Source organism: Gavialis gangeticus, unplaced genomic scaffold (assembly GCF_001723915.1).
Source record: "Gavialis gangeticus isolate Ggan-Ray unplaced genomic scaffold, GavGan_comp1, whole genome shotgun sequence".
Taxonomy (NCBI): Eukaryota; Metazoa; Chordata; order Crocodylia; family Gavialidae; genus Gavialis; species Gavialis gangeticus.
Window position 1 is genome coordinate 74,660,273 of NW_017729029.1, and position 18,078 is coordinate 74,678,350.

General features: G+C 42.0%; 1 protein-coding gene across 6 annotated transcripts in view; it reads left to right on the forward strand.

Moving 5' to 3' along the window:
• CLCN3 (chloride voltage-gated channel 3) overlaps window positions 1–18,078 on the forward strand; it is a 194,800-nt gene that overhangs the window by 67,647 nt on the left and 109,075 nt on the right. For all 6 annotated transcript variants that reach the window (XM_019521769.1, XM_019521774.1, XM_019521772.1 and 3 more), the window contains exon 2: window positions 10,764–10,939. In XM_019521769.1, coding sequence (XP_019377314.1) covers window positions 10,780–10,939 — 160 coding nt within the window. In that variant the 5' untranslated portion in view covers window positions 10,764–10,779. The remainder of the gene's footprint in view (window positions 1–10,763; window positions 10,940–18,078) is intronic.

Consider the following 18,078-nt stretch of genomic DNA (forward strand, 5'->3'; position numbering starts at 1 on the left):
CTGCTTGTCCTGTAGTTCCCTGGATCTTCCTTCCTTCCTTTCTGGAAGATTGGCACCACATTGGCACACTTCCATTCTTCTGGAACCTCTCCTGAGCTCCATGAGTAATCAAATATCCTCACCGTTGGTTGTGCTATGATGTTGGCCAACTCTTTTAGCACTCTTGGGTGCATTCCATACAGGTCAGCTGACTTGTGGATGTCCAGCTTCTCAAGCTGTTCCCTCACAAGATCTTTGCCAATTATAGGTGTATGTTTGCCCTTACCCTGATAATTCTGCATCCTGTCAGGCGGGGGATCCCCTTGGGATGGTGGAAAACCAGTGCAAAGTAATTGTTGAGGAGATTAGCTTTTTCCTGGGTATTGGTTGTCAACTGCCCCATTTGGTTCAGCAAGGGTCCGATGTTGCTCTTGTTTGGTTTTTTTCCAACTTTCCAAGTATCTGAAGAAGGACTTTTTATTGTCCTTGATTCCTGTAGCCAGTTTGAGTTTGGTTTCAGCCTTGGCTTTTCTGGTCCACTCCCTACAGGTGCAGGCCAGTGCTGCATAATTATCCTTAGTGGTAGCTCCTGAATTCCATCCCTTATAAGCTTCTCTTTTCAGATTCAGGAGGTCCATGAATTTCCTATTGAGCCAAGGTAGTCTCCCAGCCCTTTTGCTACCTTTCCTACCAGCTGGAATGGCTTCCCTTGTGCTTTTAGGATCTCATCCTTAAAGAGTGACCACTCATCGTGGACTCCCCTCCCTGTCAGATCATGATCTTTCAAGAACTCAACAACCAACTTCCTGAGCTTGTGAAAGTTAGCTTTCCTAAAATTGAGGATTTCTGAATTGTTGACTGATTTGCCACCTTTGCGATGGATAGAGAAAGTGATCAACTCCTGATCACTGTCACCAAACTTCCCTTTGATCCACAGGTCACTGACTAGATCATCCCCTTTAGCCAGTACCAGATCCAGCAGCGCCTTACCTCTTACCAGCCCGTAGACTTTTTGAGTCAAATAGAACTTGCAAGTGAGGAAGATTTACGACCGATCAAATTTGGTGAATGCTTTTCCCATGAGATGTCAGGGTGGTAGAAGTCGCCCGTGATGACCATGCACCGAGAGTGTGCAGCTTCTGCTAGTTCCCTAGAGAATTCATGGTCAAACTCTTCCTGCTGGTTAGGGAGGTCTGTAATAGACTCCTACAGTTATCCCCTTCACCACGTTCTCCCTGTTTTCTAACCCACAGGGTCTCAAGTCGCCCTCCTTGAGTTCCAATCTCTGCTTGTAGGGAAGTATACTGCTCCTTCACATAGAGAACCAGACCCCTGCCCTTCCTTGAGACCCAATCCCTCCTGTACAAGGTATAGCCATTGTCCCAGAGGGACAAAGAAAAAGGTCCTAGGAACCCCTCCCATAGCGGGACCCGAGCCTGGGACGAGATCCAGGAAAAGAAAACTAAAAGCTCTAAAGAGGAGGCTTGCTTACCTCCATCAGGAAAAACTGCGCTGCAGAGAGAAGAGCTGCCGGCGTGGTTCATTGGCCGCTTTTATTTGCAGCTGGGAGCAACGCCGGCAGATGACATGATCAAAAACCACCACCCAGTGGATTTAAAAGCCGGCAGTGGAGAAACAAAGAGGAGGGGCAGCAGATCCGGAAGCAGGGAGAGAGGCTGTCCCCCGGACTACAGGATTGCAGGAGAAGGAGAGCTGTGAAAGTCTGGAGTGGGGCCCACCAGAAGGGTCCCAGTTCTCTTAAAAGGATAAATGCCTGGCTCGGCTGGACAGCCGGGTCAAGGAGGATGGTGCTGAGGGATCCTGACGACTGCAGATGCCAGACCCATGAGTGGGGCAGGCTGTAGCCTGAACCCCTGCTGTTTCTTCCTTTTCTCCTTTTTTCTTTCTTTTATTGGCTGTTAGTGGGGCCTCGTAGGGCACCTAGAGCCCAAACCGATGGCTGGGGACACCCCAACTGACCCAAAGGGTCAAGAAGAAGTGAGGAGGCTGCTTCGCCGAATCCGGCAGCTCCAAGACAGAGCCAAGGTGGAGGTTGAGGCAGGGCCGGTCCCATACCCCGTAGACATCTGGGGCTAAGGAAGACACTGAGGGATGGGCAAGAAGAGCCAAGAGCAGGAGCAAACATCAAGGAGACAAGTCGGTGACCCATCACCTGGTCGTCCTGAAGGCTGGTGTATGGCTGGGGTGTAGAAGAGGTGGAGCCCCAAGGATGCCTGCAAGGGGCAGCACCCAGTCTGCGAGTTTCCACGAGGGAGAGTCCCACTACTGAACAGAACATCAAGTCATGGCAGGCGAGCATTGGGGCATCTCTCAGGGTCGAATGCAGCCCAAACCCCAAGTCTCGGGGACATGCCCTGAGGCCTGACTTGGGTGTGCGCTCCAAGGCTGCTAGAGAGCACCTATACCAAACTAGGCGGGTGCAGCTGCCAATACCTGTGGTCCAGTAATAGGTGGAGGTCTCCATTATCCCTATGAGATTGTATTCATTTTTGCTTAGCAGAAGGGCCAGTCCCTCCTGTTCATTCCCCATGCTTGTGGCATTTGTGTACAGGCAGATAAGCCTGCCATTAAAAGCCCTGGGCTTCCCTGTGCTTTTAAAAGAGTTCCGTCTTTGGGCTGGGGTAGGAGTGAGTTCCCTTGTATTACCTGATCTGCTGGTTCTGGGCTTGCACTAGTGATTGTCTGCCTGTCCCCTGGCAATCTTAACTTAAAGTCCTGTCAAGCAAGTCAGCCATTCTGGCTGAGAAGAGCTTCTTTCTCACTGGAGTGAGGTGGAGGCAATCTCTTCCCAACAAACCACTGCTTCTCTCTCTGAAGCGTGAACTGTGATTGAAGAAGCCAAAGCCTTCACGATGGCACCAACGCTGGAGTCTTCTGTTGACTTCTTCCATATGTCTCTCTCTCCTGTGCCCATGACCCGTAACTGGAAGGATCAAGGAGAAAACTACCTGCACCCCCAGCCCTCTGAGTCCAGCCCCCAGAGCCCTGTAGTAATTCATGACCCAGCTGGGATTGCTCCGAGCTGTGTCATTTGTTAATTTTTTTTCTCTTGTATAAAACATAGGAATTGCATCTTCTTATACTTTCCTTTGAAATAAAGTCTTTCGCAGTGGCAGTGACATGGATTTCCTACGGTATTATTTCACATTGCATTCCCTTGCGTTGTTTGTTCTTTCCAGATGTATATAAACAATGACGAAACAATGAAATCTGATAAACAATTAATTCATTTGCTTAGTAGCTTTGACTGAGGCCCTTGGCAGATGTTACATTTCTCTTGGAATTAATGTCTTAATCATGTGATGAATTATAATATGCCACACAGTAAAACGCAGTGCAAAAATGGTGAGCCAGCCACAAAGCCATTATTTGTAAAACATAGAATATGTTTGCAACTTGTTTGTTTTATGCTTTAATTTATTAACTTGTGGCATGTTACATGTAGGCTGATAAGTACGTTTTTCTGATAGTGCTTCGACAGGTCCTCCAGTATCACAGGGTGGAAGGCTCTCTACCTTCCTCCCCTCTTTCCTGCGAGGATACTCACTAAAACTCATGCAGAACTCTTCTTCTCCAGACTGCCTCAGCAGGAGATATCGTGACTCAGGGCCCCTCCTCTCTTTCCCAAACTAGCCTTCAATGCTGCTGCTTTAGGTACCGTTAGCAGCACTTCCTTGTGAGCGCCAGAGTGTAAACAAACACTCAACATGACATGTTTTAATTACACACAGTAGGAATTTGAGAGAGGGGGAGGAAATGTGTTTGGAAAGGTTGGGGGAGGGAGAGGGTGTGCAGGGAGGGGCAGAACAGATGGGGAAAGAGAAGAGGCAAAGATGTATAAAACTCCTAATACAGGGAAAGTTTGAGGCCTGAGTTTCCCATCCTCCTTCCTATGGGTCTCACCTGTTCTGTACAGGGATCGGGGAACAGCTCCATCATCTAAGGGGAGCTCAGCTGGTGACCTCTTAGCTCGCTTCTCCTTCCTAGTGCAGCTGGAGGTTTGGAACAAGGTGCAGGTTCCCAGGGAGCTTCTGCCCGACCCTTGATAGCTTGCCCTTTGAACATAAAGAAGGTCACATGGTGTGACAATTCCCATGAAGCAAGGTGATGGAATACTTAAAAGGAGAAAAACAGAACTAAACTCTAGAAGGGGTGAGTCTTACTGATTGGTCCTCTGTGATCTACATTTGAGAAGCTAATTTTCATTCCTGATGCACATGGTTCCCCAGTAGGAGATGGCATTTTTGGTAGGCAGGCAAGAGATTAGCCCTGTACCTTCTCAAGTGCCACTCTGACCCCTTTCTCTGCCTGAACTGATGCTCCTTCTGTTCCCTGCCCTATCTGCCACCATGTCACCTGTCCCCTCCCAGAGCTGCACATCCCACACAAAGGCTGCCCATACCACTTGTGGCATGTGTGCCACACGTTGGTTACCCCTGTTTTATACATTTACTACATTGTGAATTTGAATGGGCGCCTCATGTTCCATGTAGTTGAACTTCTGTGGCATTGAGAGCGTGGTGGAACAGGTAAGAGTTTGATTTCTTTCTCGGTGACCGAGGATGTAGTGGCTAGAAGTTAACCTGAGCTGCTAGGCTCTTTCAGAACCTGTTGATTCTTGATTGGTCTTGTCAACTGTCTCCAGACCCACAGATAAGGCAATCATGAAAGACAATAATACTAGACTGTGAAGCATTGCTGCTGCTGAAGCTCTTTCTACTTCCTTCTTTTCCTGTTCATCTCTTGAAAATAGTATGATTGTTCTCCCCTCTACCCAAAAACATGTTCCCTTTCCTGAGGGACAGAGCTGTGATTGGCTGTAGTATTCTAAGAATAAACTATCATAGAAACTGGGAATCCTAGTAAGTGCTTTCTTTTATGTAAAGTGTACTTTTTTGACATGCTTCTTTTACAAATATTGGGTAATGTGTACATTAAAGATGCAAAGACAACCTCTGAAACAGTGCACAGCACTTAAATCTCCCGAGAGAGAGAGAACTGTGTTTGCTACCTCAGTCATATCACTTAACATACTACTCAGAGATGCTTGGATACTACAACTACGAAGGCAGTATAAAACCCATAGAAACAAAATAGATTTTGAAATGTAGCAGACGATCACTGGAGGGTATTTCCCCCCACTTACAATTCTGAAAATGATGCAACAGCTAGGTCTTTTCCTCCTGGCCCTTTCTGGGAATATGATGAGAATTGACAAGATTGGCATTCATACCTAAAAGTTGCCTAAACACTCTATATATTTCATTTTAGATTAAAGGTAAGTATACATCATGTCATTTGTTATGAAACCTCTGTTGAAAATTGAGCTCTTAAAAAAGTATGAGGAAATTTAACAAAAAAGCATGTCTGTATAGCATTTTTGTTCTGAGTAAGATTACTGACAAGCACAGATAGATAGTCAATGAGAAGACTTATAACAGTAGCCATTGAATTGGAAAGGGCTGAATATTGAGCTAATCATTATGAGGAGCTTCTGTTAGAAGCAGTAACTGGTAAATGAAATAATGTCACTCCCCTCTTCCTGAAAAGCTAAGGAGACCAGATTACAGCTGTACAGGAATGGGGAATGGAAATTAAAAAAAGATACAAAATATGAAGAGGTAGGACCCAGTCTTTTTCTAACCATTCATGTTAGGAAAGCCCTTCTTAGGGCATATGGCCAAAGCTAATACTTGATAATTTAAAGAATAGAGTAATAAGCAAGCAGTGCATACTTCATACTCAGCAGCTTATAAGGTTTTCTTGGTTACCACTCTACTGTAATGGAGTGTTCAAAATTGTAAGTACTACATGCAGTCTGTCATCTAATGGGTCCATGTAGCTTGATGTGTTGTCATCATGATGTGTAATAATGAATTCATTCCACTGCTCAGTTATTAGTGGTATAGAATTCACAATTCCAGACTCTAAATTGTGTACATTCAGGTCCTTACTTCAAGCAAAGCAGCTCAAGAGGGGAACATAATGCCTACTACAAATGTCAGTGAAGAATTCATTCTGGGCCAAGATATTTTACTCCTAACTAGTTCTGCTGAGTTTTAGGATAGCAATATTACTGTGGATGGCACAGGTTGCCCAAAATGGGATGAATCTGCTGCCATATTAAGCTGCAATTCAAGAAGTGAGTAGCCCTTAGATTACTGAAGGCAAGTTTCATACTGCTAGCTACTTTAAAAAATAGAAACACACAGGTTTCACATGCACCCGAAAATATGTTACTCTTGTGCTTGTTGTTACAGATATATTCTTATGGGAATCTGTTCTAAATAAGTTAAAGCCTCTATTTATATAACAGAATTATTTTTTTTAATGCATCAGTAGTAATGTTAAACTCAGTCCACAATCCTGCCACTTATAATTAACAATTAAATGGACAACTGTTAAGAAAAAAGAACACTTTTGCATTTGCTAACCTTGATACAGGTCATAAATAGAGACCTACCAAAATCATGATTTCACAATTTTTGCAGAAACTGTGATTTTGGACAAGCTTTGTGAAAAAGTGTGGGGTCCGTGAAGAAGCATCTGTGCTTTTGGTGGGCTCCCTGAAAAAGAAACCTTACTGAAAATAAAATGCTAACTCTCTCTGGGGAGCCAGCAGTCCTTGTGCCTGCTGCAGCTTGGCTGCATAGTCCCTTGGGGGGAGATGTGGGCTGCTTCTGCCCCTGCATCTTGCCCCTGATTGACTGAGGGCTGTCCATCATACTGTCCTGCCCCTTCCCACCAACTGGCGGTGAGGGGTGGGGCTGCATGATGAACAACACTTGCAGCCAATCAGTAGTGAGGGGCAGGGTCACCAGGACCCTTGGCCAATCAGAGGTGTAGAGGATGGGAGCAGGTGCTGCTGCACTCCAGCTGTGCCACACTCTGGCCCTGTGATCTGAACGCAAAATCAGCCAGCAGCCACCTCAAGTTCAGTAGACCCCTAGTCATACATATTCGAACAGATTTAATTTACAGTTTGTGGTGAAGCAGACTGAATTTGAAGCAATGAAACATCTTGAATATGACTATCGCTTGATAATAGAATATGACAGATCATATTTTTTTTTCCCATTTTGATGTTTCTTATGCAAAAAAAGGAAGAGAGACCCTGGTCCACTGTGCAACAAGACAATTCTTCAAATTTAAGTAATACACTAACTATTGTTTGTGGAAATTAATGTTTTGCATTCAGATTTTGGTACTTTGTATATTTTTTCCTTTGACCCCAACTTTATAGGTAGGTAAAAAGAAAAGGACAATATTGTAGCTAGAGTCTGGAAACAGGGTTTCTTGCGGTATCCAAAGGTAGCTTATAAAACAGGTCTCTTAATTTGATCTCATAATTTTTTTCTTTTGGCAGCTTCTCTGTTCCCTATCAGGTACGCACATGTACTATATATAAATTCAGAGGCTGTGTACATACATTCAGATAATCTGGGAGAATTCTCCTAGGTTAGCTCTCCAGATAGAGAAACTTACCCAGGGCCACATTTACAGACATTTGAATACTGAGGCCCTGAAGAGTGGAGAGCTTACAGTGCTGGCTCTGCAGCTGCGGGGAGCCCTGTGCACACATCTCAGTGTGCTTTGCAGGCTTCCTTAGTTCACCTAGGGACAGACTGCAGCAATGCATAGAGCAGCCCTGATTGGCTGACCCAGACTGCCTATGGTTAGCCTGTGATTCCCTGCAGCCCACTGTGGGGAAATTGCAAAGGGGACATGTTCTGCAGCGGCAGAGTCCAGCAAATGACAGACTGTCTCCCTTGTAGGTAGGTGGGGAAGCTGGAGAACTATCTTCACTTCTGAGAGAAGCCATGGCATGTACAGACATTTGTTGTCCCAGGAAAATCTTTCTTGGGAGTGATTTAAACACGGTTGTTCCTAGGTTATTTTTCTCTTGGAGTGGTCATTTTTTACCCTGGGAGAAAAAGCCTGAACATCTGTATACTCATTGTTCCTCCTGGGAAAGCAGTGACTCTTCCAGGATAAACTGAGTATCTGTATAAGGCCTTGGGTGTGTATGAATGATAAATCCTGTTTGTGCTCAGTTTCGCTGCCTTAGGTAGGAATTCTGAGTTTGCTTCTAAACTTTTTTTTTTTTTTTATAATGTAGCCATGCTTTTTTTAGTGTAGCCATTTTTTTTTTTTTTTACTTCCTCTGAAGCATTAGGTATTGGCTGCAGCCAAGCCTAGGTATTTTGACAGGGGTGACAGATGCTTTTGCTGGTACTTAAACTCTAGCTATAGGGTTTTACTCAGAGTTAGACTGATCATCACATTTGGGACTGGGAATTTTGCCCTGCAGTCAAATCAGCGTGGACTGTGATGGTGATGGGTGTTGCCTTTCTCTGTAGCCAGGAGCATAGTCCTTCTCTTCTTCCTGTTTCTCAAGCACATTTTAACAAACTATTTTTAGTGGTAGGACATTGACATTGTTCTCATTCTCCTGCTTTATCTGTAGCAAGTTAGGCTTTTTTGGGTATTGTGCCCGGTATATGTACAAGAGGGTTGCATGTGAAGCTTTAAGAATAAGTTAGGAGAACACTTGTATAGAATGGCTTGTCTTGAGCAGGGGATGGGACTAGATGACCTCCAGAGATTCCTTCCAGCCTTACTTTTCTATGATTTTATGAACCAATTTTTGTGGTTTGTTTGCTATAATAGTTTTAACGGCATATTACCCTTTGATTTTATATAGAGAACTAATCTCTCTCTTTGTGGAAAACTAGTGAATGTAAAGGGAGTAGAAATTCTTCTGTTGGGTCCTGTTGCCTGCAGGATGTAATGTAGTGAAGTAGTTTAAGAGACAAGTGTTGGTCTTCTGATTAAAATGAGAAAATGAGGAATGAGACAATTGTCAAGATGTAACTGCGTTTTTTCTAGGGTAGACTGAAGACTGGCTTAAACCTTGCAACAGCAGGAAGGAGAGATTAGTTATAGTCTGTGGTATGAGTTTGTCCTTTTTAATAACCTGTCTTAACATCTTATACAAACCGTATAGAAGTGCTACGCTACAGCTCGCTGACACCTTCATGTTAACAATGGGATCTATTTTGCCATCATATTTGATCAGGGCTATATGTGATTAAAAACTGAAGTTAATATTAATTAACTTGTAATATAGTAGAAGCAGTTCTCTGTGTTAAATACAGTTCATATGTATGCAGGTAACATATCGGCCTCCGGCTTCCAAGCTTTTAAGGCTTCTGATTATAAGGTGCTCTTTTACATAACTGTAGCAAAGACAACTTTTTTGGTGTAACATTATTTCATTTATCAGTTACTGTTTCTAACAGAAACTTTTCATAATGATTAGCTCAATATTCAGCCCTTTCCAATTTAATGGCTACTGTTATCTGTCTTCTCATCGATTATCTGTGCTTTTCGGTAATCTCACTCAGAACAAAAATTGTATACAGAAATGCTTTTTTTTTTGTTGTTGAATTTCCTCACACTTTTTTAAGAGCTCATTTTTCAACAGACAACTTTTTTTGTCTTTAAGCTCTGTTTTGCAACTGTCTTTATACTCTGAACCAGGACTATGCAACTTTGACATGACTGGGTGCTAGGCACTGCTTGGGCACCCCCTAGGATCCTTCCCTGCTGTGTGGGCTGCACCAGTGTTACACAGTGCCTTCATGCATGGCAATGGGAGAGGCAGTTGCAGGGGACCACGGGCTTCATGTTAACCATTTATGTGCCATATGTCAGTGGTTCTCAACCTTTTGCACCTTACGTCCCACTTTTGTCAAAAAACCATGGTTCCACCATGATAAAAACAAAACCTGATTTTTTCCCAAGAAGTGTATTTTTACATTTACATGCATTTTAGTATTGTATTAATTATTAATGGAAATTTTCAAATGAGTTGAAGTCCCACTTACATGATCTTTGCATCCTACCAGTAGAGAAACATTGCCTTACGTGACCTGTGGACCACCAGTTGGACAGCCCTGCTCTAAACTAGTGATACTCAAATCATGTCCACTAAGCCACAATGGTTTTGCAACTTAACATATGCAGCATCTGGCAGAAAATGTTAACAAAGGTGGTTTCCCTGCCCTGCATTGTGTCTGCATTTCCCGCATTTAGTAGTCAATAGTGTCTTACCTATTTTGACATATTTATCCTTGGCCTGTGCAAATGTTGACTAACGTACATTAGTTTTACTTTTTGAATGGATGTGTTTGTTGCAGTTCTACAGGGGTGAACATGTTGTGGTTTACTTGTTAGCATGGTTCTGAACACTGACTTGGGTAGTATGTTGAGAGTATGCTAAGCTGTATGTCATTGCTCCATGGTGAGCTGCCATAGTAGTTAAGGAAGCTAACTTTTACATACGCCTTCCAGCCCTCATTGTTTTAACATGGAATTTTACAGGTGTCATAGACCCCACCCTGCACTATGCTAGATTAGATTTGAATGTTGGCTAGGCATAAATTGATGGGTTCCAATCATATTTCTTCAGAGTGAAATACTACTTGATTTTAAAATTAGACTACGGAGGACTCAGGAAGAGAGAGGGGACAATGGAGTAATAGCTATAAATAGAAAATTCCTTTTTGTAAATATTAGAGGAAAAATATAACGGCAATTAAAATAAAAATATAGCAATTAACATGCATAACATAATCTTAGTTTTCTGTTTGCCCAGACACACACAGCTCAATTTATTTGTTTTACTGGATATTAAATGCCTGGTCATTCGTGTATATTTAGAAAATTGCTTCTTAACACTGCACTCTTTCTTTTCTTAGGTTACAAAGCAGCTAAATGGAGTCTGAGCAGCTGTTCCACAGAGGTTACTATCGAAACAGCTACAACAGTATAACTAGTGCAAGCAGTGATGAGGAGCTTTTAGATGGAGCAGGTGTCATTATGGACTTTCAGACCTCTGAGGATGATAATTTGTTAGATGGTGACGCATCAGTTGGTAAGTTAATGCTCATTTATGGCTTTCCTGACATACAATACTTCTTGTTTGTTTGAAAAGAGAATAATTTTTGTAGCATCAATTAAAAGTTTTCAGTTCTCTTCAGCAACTTTTTCATGAAAGGATTAATTAAAAAACAAATCAATTGGTACTAGAAACCATCCTGTCACGTGTCTGCCAAGATTTCTCTTGCTAAGTAGTTATATTAGCCTCTCACATTGACAAATGCTAACTTTGCTAATAATATTATGTCTTCTGTCATTGCTTACCAACTTGAAAAATGTTGTTTCCCTTCCCTGGGGGAAGTCATAAAAGCAGCATCCTCTTAACATTTCGGGTTGTTTTCAACTGAGAAGTTTACAAAGATAAACTCAGATATAAACAGCAATCCATAAAAATAGTTATTAGCTGTTGTCTTGGTTAGATGTAGCAGTACTATTTTTTTGTGCTTGCTGTCATCTGTTTCTCTGTATTATTCATTTCCATTATTTATTTCCATTGGAATGAAGTGGTTAATTCTTCTGTGGTTAATCTTAGTGTTGCCAAGAATCCCAGGAAAAGCTCACTGTCCCTCCAGTGTACTATGTGACTGAAGTGACAAATATGTGCTCACCAGTGAATGACAAACTTCCTATCAAGAAGGAGGCCAGCCATGACAGACGTACAAATATAATGTTTGAAGGGCTCCAGGTGCCTTTGAAACACACTCCAAGCAGTGAGTGTGCAGATGTTTATGTTCAAAGAAGTGCTTCAGAAATTCCTGGAGTGCTTCAAAATCATCCTTGAAAATGAGGAACATCTTTGAAGTACTTTTTTTTTATGCTCAATGGACTGTGATGGAGGGGTTGGTTGGTTCTTCAGCTTTCTATGGTACTCTGTACCTGTGGAGGAGTGGGGTGGACAACCAGTGAGCTTTCTCCTGTGCACTTACATTCTTCAGCAATCTCCATGGCTGAAGAAAAGGATTCCTTGCATGCTTTTCTACCTCCAGACCTGGGAAATGAGAAGTCACATGCATAGGACAACACTCATTGGCTGTCCACCTTGCTCTTTTCTTCCCCCAACAATTTTCCTCCCACACCTTGCAGATGGGGAGAGAGGAGAGGAGAGTGGAGTCACAGGACCAAGCAATCCCCTGTCCAGCCAGAGACCTGAAAGAAGTGAAAGGAAATGGCTTCTGCTTATAGTAGCACATCTGGCTTTTTTTGTACCCTCCAAAATATAACTTTATCACGAGTGCCTTCCTATTTCCAAATCAAATTCAAAATTAATTATTTGGTTCCCAAGACTTACTATGGATTTTTCTAACCTGTCTTCCTAATCATATTCTTCCCATTCTGTCCAGGTAGTTGCTCTACTTATTTCTTTCTTAGCAGGTTGGTATTGGTATTCTCTTGGTAACTTTCCTGTATCTCCCACCTTACAAGTTAAATTTTGCCTAGAAATGTGTATTTTCCTTTCTTCTTGCTTGGACTAGTGTTTCATGATGACTGACAAAGTGATCTAAAAAGTTATATAAAAATTAAATCCAGAAATCTGTTTTAAACGAAAAACATCAACATTGCAGAGACAGGCACTCAAAGTTTGAAAATGCTAGATTAAGGTTGCCTGCACAACTTTAATTGACCCATTGAGTAAAGAGATTATGATGCGGTCTTTTTAATTACATGATCTCATGCCTTTTCTTCCTCCTCATCTCTGCCTCATTGAATATAAAAAATGGATGGCACTTGCTGAATGGGTTGCTATTTAATATTTAATTTTACCATCTTCATTCAGTGCATGACTCCACATAACCTAAACGCCATATTGGATGCAGAATTATTGATTTCCTCATAGGCTTTTTTATGGCACTTAGCAGTGTCGGCGTGTTTCAAGCCCATTAATGAATTTCTCTCCCCTGTTTGACATCATTGTGAAAGTGTGGCAGAGACGAGGGTAAAATCTAGTTCTCCAGGATTATGTTCAGCTGCTTTAAACCATGAGATCATCTTTTCTCTTTCTACTGGCAGCCTATCTCATTCTCTATATAAAGCAGTCTCCCTTCACTACAAAACTTCAAATTATTCCCTAAGCATAATCCATCCAATACATTTTATGAAGCAGATATTCTTTTAAAAAAGCCCTCATGTGTGACCATTTATTTAAGGAATGACCCAATGCATTCACACTATGGGTCCAAAATAAAGTTTGTACAGACGGCCATATGTCTAGGATTTTCTAACTTGTCAGTGCTTGATTTTACAATTTTAATTTTTTTATCTTTTTTTTATATGCAATGTCCAAGGTTTTAAGAAAAGAAAGTTGAAAAAGTAGAGCTGCTCTAATGTGGATTAATGATGACTTATGCAGGGTGAGTCAGTAGCAGGGTTAGAATTTTTGGATCTACAGCAGAGGTTCTACCACTCTAATTAATGGAATAACTGGTAATATCAGTATACTATAACTATGTAATTGGGCCAGATATAGAAAGATGATCAGCCAGATGCTTTACCAGCTTTTTGCTGACAGCAGAGGATTGCTGAAATTTAGCAAGTGCAGTTCCAGAATCTGAAGTGGAGTTGGCTACAGACTAGCTTTATCTCTTCCTGCCACTTTCTGTCTCTGTCCTCTACTCTTTAACTCCTTTCACCCAGCTCTGCTCTTATTTGACTCCATCCTTTTCCCCTCCTCCCTCCTACACCTGTTGCCCTATTGCAAGGGTGTCAAAGATATAGCCCAGGGGCCAGATCCAGCCCACGGAGCCCTATTATCCAGCCCTGGTGCTGCCTGCAGGTCATAGAGTTGACACACAAGCAGTATGCAGGTCATGCCAAATGGCTGCATGCAGTCCTTGCTTTGGTCCATTGGGAACCACGCATGCTTCATCACATGTCAGTTCCATTCCAGATGCTGTGCTGCATCCCAGAATTGTTGATATGTGAAGTATGGCCCTGGATCAGCCATTTTATCCAGTGTCCACTTTGGGTGCTCCAGGACACATGCTAGATCTGGCGTGCGGGGCTGGTCTCTGGGTCCCATTTGGCCCATGGACTGGCCCCAACCCCCCTTATTCAGCTTGTGGGGCTGGATGAGTTTGACACCCTGGCCCTATTGCATTCTATACCTACGCACACATTCCACCGAGTTATTCCCTCCTAGTCCTCCTCTGCACTTCCTGGACATCAGCAAGAAAAGCACTGAAAGCACAAGACAGTTCTCTAGTGCATGGGTTGGCAATCTATCACCTGCGGGCCTGATCTGGCCAGTGAAGAGATTGGATCTGGTCTTCAGCAGCTCTTGGAGTTGGCAGCACGCTCCAGCCAAAGCAGCAGAGGCAACTTCCACAGGGTCGTTGTACTTGCCTTGTTCTATCTATTCATAGAATCATAGAAAATGAATGTTAAAAGAGACCTCAGGAGATCATCTAGTCTCACCCCCTGCTCAAAGCAGGAGCATCCCCAACTAGATCATTTCAGCCAGGACTTTGTTGAGCCAGGCCTTAGAAACCTCCAAGGATGGAGATTCCACCACTTCTCTAGATTACCTGTTCCCATGCTTCACCACACTTCTAGTGAGAGAGTTTTTCCAAATATCCAACCTAAACCTCTCTTGCTGCAACTTCAGACCATTGCTCCTCGTTCTGTCATCTGTCACCAATTCTTTATTCCCTTCTCAGCATCTGCTGATTGTCAGGAAGGTGTGGGGATGCAGCCTGCAGTGAGGGATGGCTTATAAGCAGTGATCTGTGGTGGCAAAAGTTTGCTAACCCCTGCTCTGGAGAACTGAAGAGAGAAGCAATCGCAGGGGTCCTACTCAGTCTCCAGCAGCTGTGGTATGAAGTAGGCTTGGCACACCTGGCTAGAATTGGATCCTGGGGTCCTGTGCTGGCTGCTTCTGGTCAGGATCAGGTCTTAGGGCCCTGTGCATGCCCTGCCCAGCCAGGACTGGGTTCTGGAGCCCTGCACTGCCCTGGTCTGACTGGGTTTGGGCCCTCTGCTGTGCTTTGCTGCATGCCTGACTTAGCACACAGGGCCACAGCCCATGGGGTTCCTCACAGGATCTGTGGGAAGCCCTGTGGGCTGGACAACACAGTGCTGGGGACCAGATCTGGCCCACAAACCAGAGGTTGAGTACCCCATCCTAGTTAGTTCCGTGTGTCATGTAGCACCTGTGTCGTCTAGTATCTGCCTATCTCTGCTGGATATCCAAAGCTATGTATTGCTGATTTTTGTATTAAAACTCTAAGTTAAGCAAAGAGAAGTGATGTGCTAGCAGGTAATAATGCTCTATCTTGTGCTTGTTATGGATAGTAAAATTAGGTCTGAAGAACAAATTAGATTAAAAAGCAAATGACTATAACTTCATTCAGTGCTTTAAAATAGGTATGAATTGTTTGGAACGGATCTGCTGGCACGTGAACCTTAGTTCATAAGATATTTCCTTCCTGGAAGTGAGTTGTTTTATCAATGGCATACTTATACGTTGTCTGCAGAAAACCTGGGCACTCAATACAAGAAGAATTTTACCTTAATTGTTAGAATGGTTAGAATGTATAATTTCCCAGGGTATTTAGACTTCTCGTCAGTAAAATAAAGTATTTTCTGTAAGCTGTCAGAAAGACACCTAATTTGTAAAGTGTAGAGACCTTATAGTTATCATTGTAAATAGCTTGGGAGAATTTTGATTGAAGTGGTAGAATCTTCTCTATTAATTTTGTTAGGTACATACAGAAAACATTCTGTGAAACTACACACGTGTGTGTGTGTGTGTGTGTATGTATTCTCTCTTTCATTTGTGAGCTTTAGTTTGTCTTCATGCTAACGTTGTTGACAGGGCCAAAACCAACCAAGTGCCTTCCTACTGAGATTTCATGATTTCATTATTACGGATGTTTTTTGTTCTTAATATATTTTGCCCTCCATTTTTTTTGCTTAGCTAATGCTGTTTTCCTGATATTTTAATTGGGTTTTCTTCCCTTCCCTTCAATTGTAATAATATTTTAGTGTTTATTGTATCCAGACCTGCAAAATGAGTCTACCATACAAAATTAGATAATTTTATAATTTATGACTGTAAGGTTAAAGAATGACAGCTCAGAAAGAAACTATCTATTGAGGCATGCCATTAAGAAAATTTAAAGTTAAAGATTTGTTTAAATCATAGCCAATCTTTCTATTTTTGTAAATATTTTTTAAAACCATACTTAAAATTTACCTGAAGTATTTAATTTGCTTACATTTTTGTATTTGTTTTTCTGCACTTCACCGTCTACATTCTATGCATTTTGTAATGTACATTCTCTATTCAGGGGCTGGTTCTAAAAGGTGGCAAAAAGTCAGTGGACATGCTCTTGTTGACTTGAGTGAGCCTTCAGTCACTAGGGCCCTGATATAGCAGAACTTGTAAATATAAACGTAGTCATATGAAAAGTGCCATTGAAGGCTGAATTGGTTCTGAAGTATTTAATAAATTGGGGCCTAGGAGAGGTGAATGAAATCATTTGCTTATAAGGGATTTTTGCTGAATCCTAAAGGCATACCATTGAGGCAGAGTGCTAAGGCCATAGCTAGACAGCAGACTTACCATGCTTAGCATCAGTACCTAGGGACCTGAGTGTTTGCTTTCATGCATGGTAAGTCTACTGTCTAAGCCAGGGTGCAGCTAAGTCCTTCTGGCGCTGAGTTTGGGGGTAGCTAACCCTGACTCTCAGCAGAGCTAACAGCTTGCTTCCAGCACCAGGCAGACTTGGTTACACTGCTTCCATTATGGGCAATAGCATCTGCAGAGCTGCACAGCATGTTTGAAGGTGTCATTGTTAGGTAAGACTGGATCTAGTTATTGCTGTCCTGCTCACCTCCCACTAAGAGTTGCATTTTGTGCTATAGGGGCGTACTTAAGCAAGCTCAAGTTGCGTTTGGCCTTCAGAAAGTCTAGGTTCAGATATAGAATGGAGTTTTTTTCTTAATATTTAGGTAATAATTATATTTGGAAGTGTACTTTTTTGTAAATCATGTTGTTTAATGTTGGTTTTGGAGATTGAATTGGTCCCTGCAAATCTGCATGGCAACCATCCTGTATCTCAGTAATCAACAGAAGAAAAAACGCTGTGTTTAGATCGTTTTACCATTCATTGTTTCAGTTACTGACCACAGAAAACATCTGCACCAGTGCTCAGTTGTTACAGTGATACTTGAAAGATAAAAAACTGGCCAGATATGATGGCATTTTACTTGTTCTTAACTCTCCTGTGTGTTTTTCCCCCCCCATACCCAAATGCTGCAGCTGTTTCTTCACACAAATCTCATTGACTTAAGTGACATACTGTAAGACAGCAGTGTTATTAGGAAGAACCACTAGCTGTCACTAAACTGTGACAGTGCTGTAGTGTTGTGGGGAGCCGTGATGGGCTAGGGAGTATGCCAGAAGGAAGGTGTTTGATAATATCTTCTATTGAACCAACTGTGTAGTTGGGAGAATGTAGTATCTTTCCCAACAATATAGTTAGTGCAATAAAAGCTATTACGTAACAAGTCTGTGTTCTCAAATTAAAATATGAATCACTGAGTGTGTAGGGACTCTGATTAGCAAGCAGGTGGAAACTACTAGTAGAACTTGTCAAATTCCCTCAGATAAAATAACTGTTACAACATGTTAAATGATTAGGTTACTACACATAGGGAAACTTTGGATGCCATCCATCACAGTCCTGCTTTGGAATGACACTGCCTGTCAAGTTTGATAAAAACTTTTGTCTGTGCTGCTTGTTTAAGCTTATTTTTTTTCTAATAATCCATTTATTTATTTTTTTCCTGTTTGAACTAATCTTTTCTCAGAAGAAAGATGACATGTTACAAGGTGATAGACTGGAGTGTCAGAGGTATCTGAATTGTTAGGGATAAAAATATTTATAAATGCACACTTTTTCTATAGATTTTGCAGAAACCAGCCCTATGCTGATCATATTAAGATTGTTTTATTTTTTCATAAATGCACTTGCTCTATGTTGTGTTTATTGTTAGGACTCTTCAAATCATTTACTATTAAGAAATATTACATTGCCTGCTCCAACATTTCAAAGCGTTCAGAAAGATATCTTGTTTAGTTCTTAAAGGGACAATAATAGCTCAGAAATATATATATTTATATATATATATATA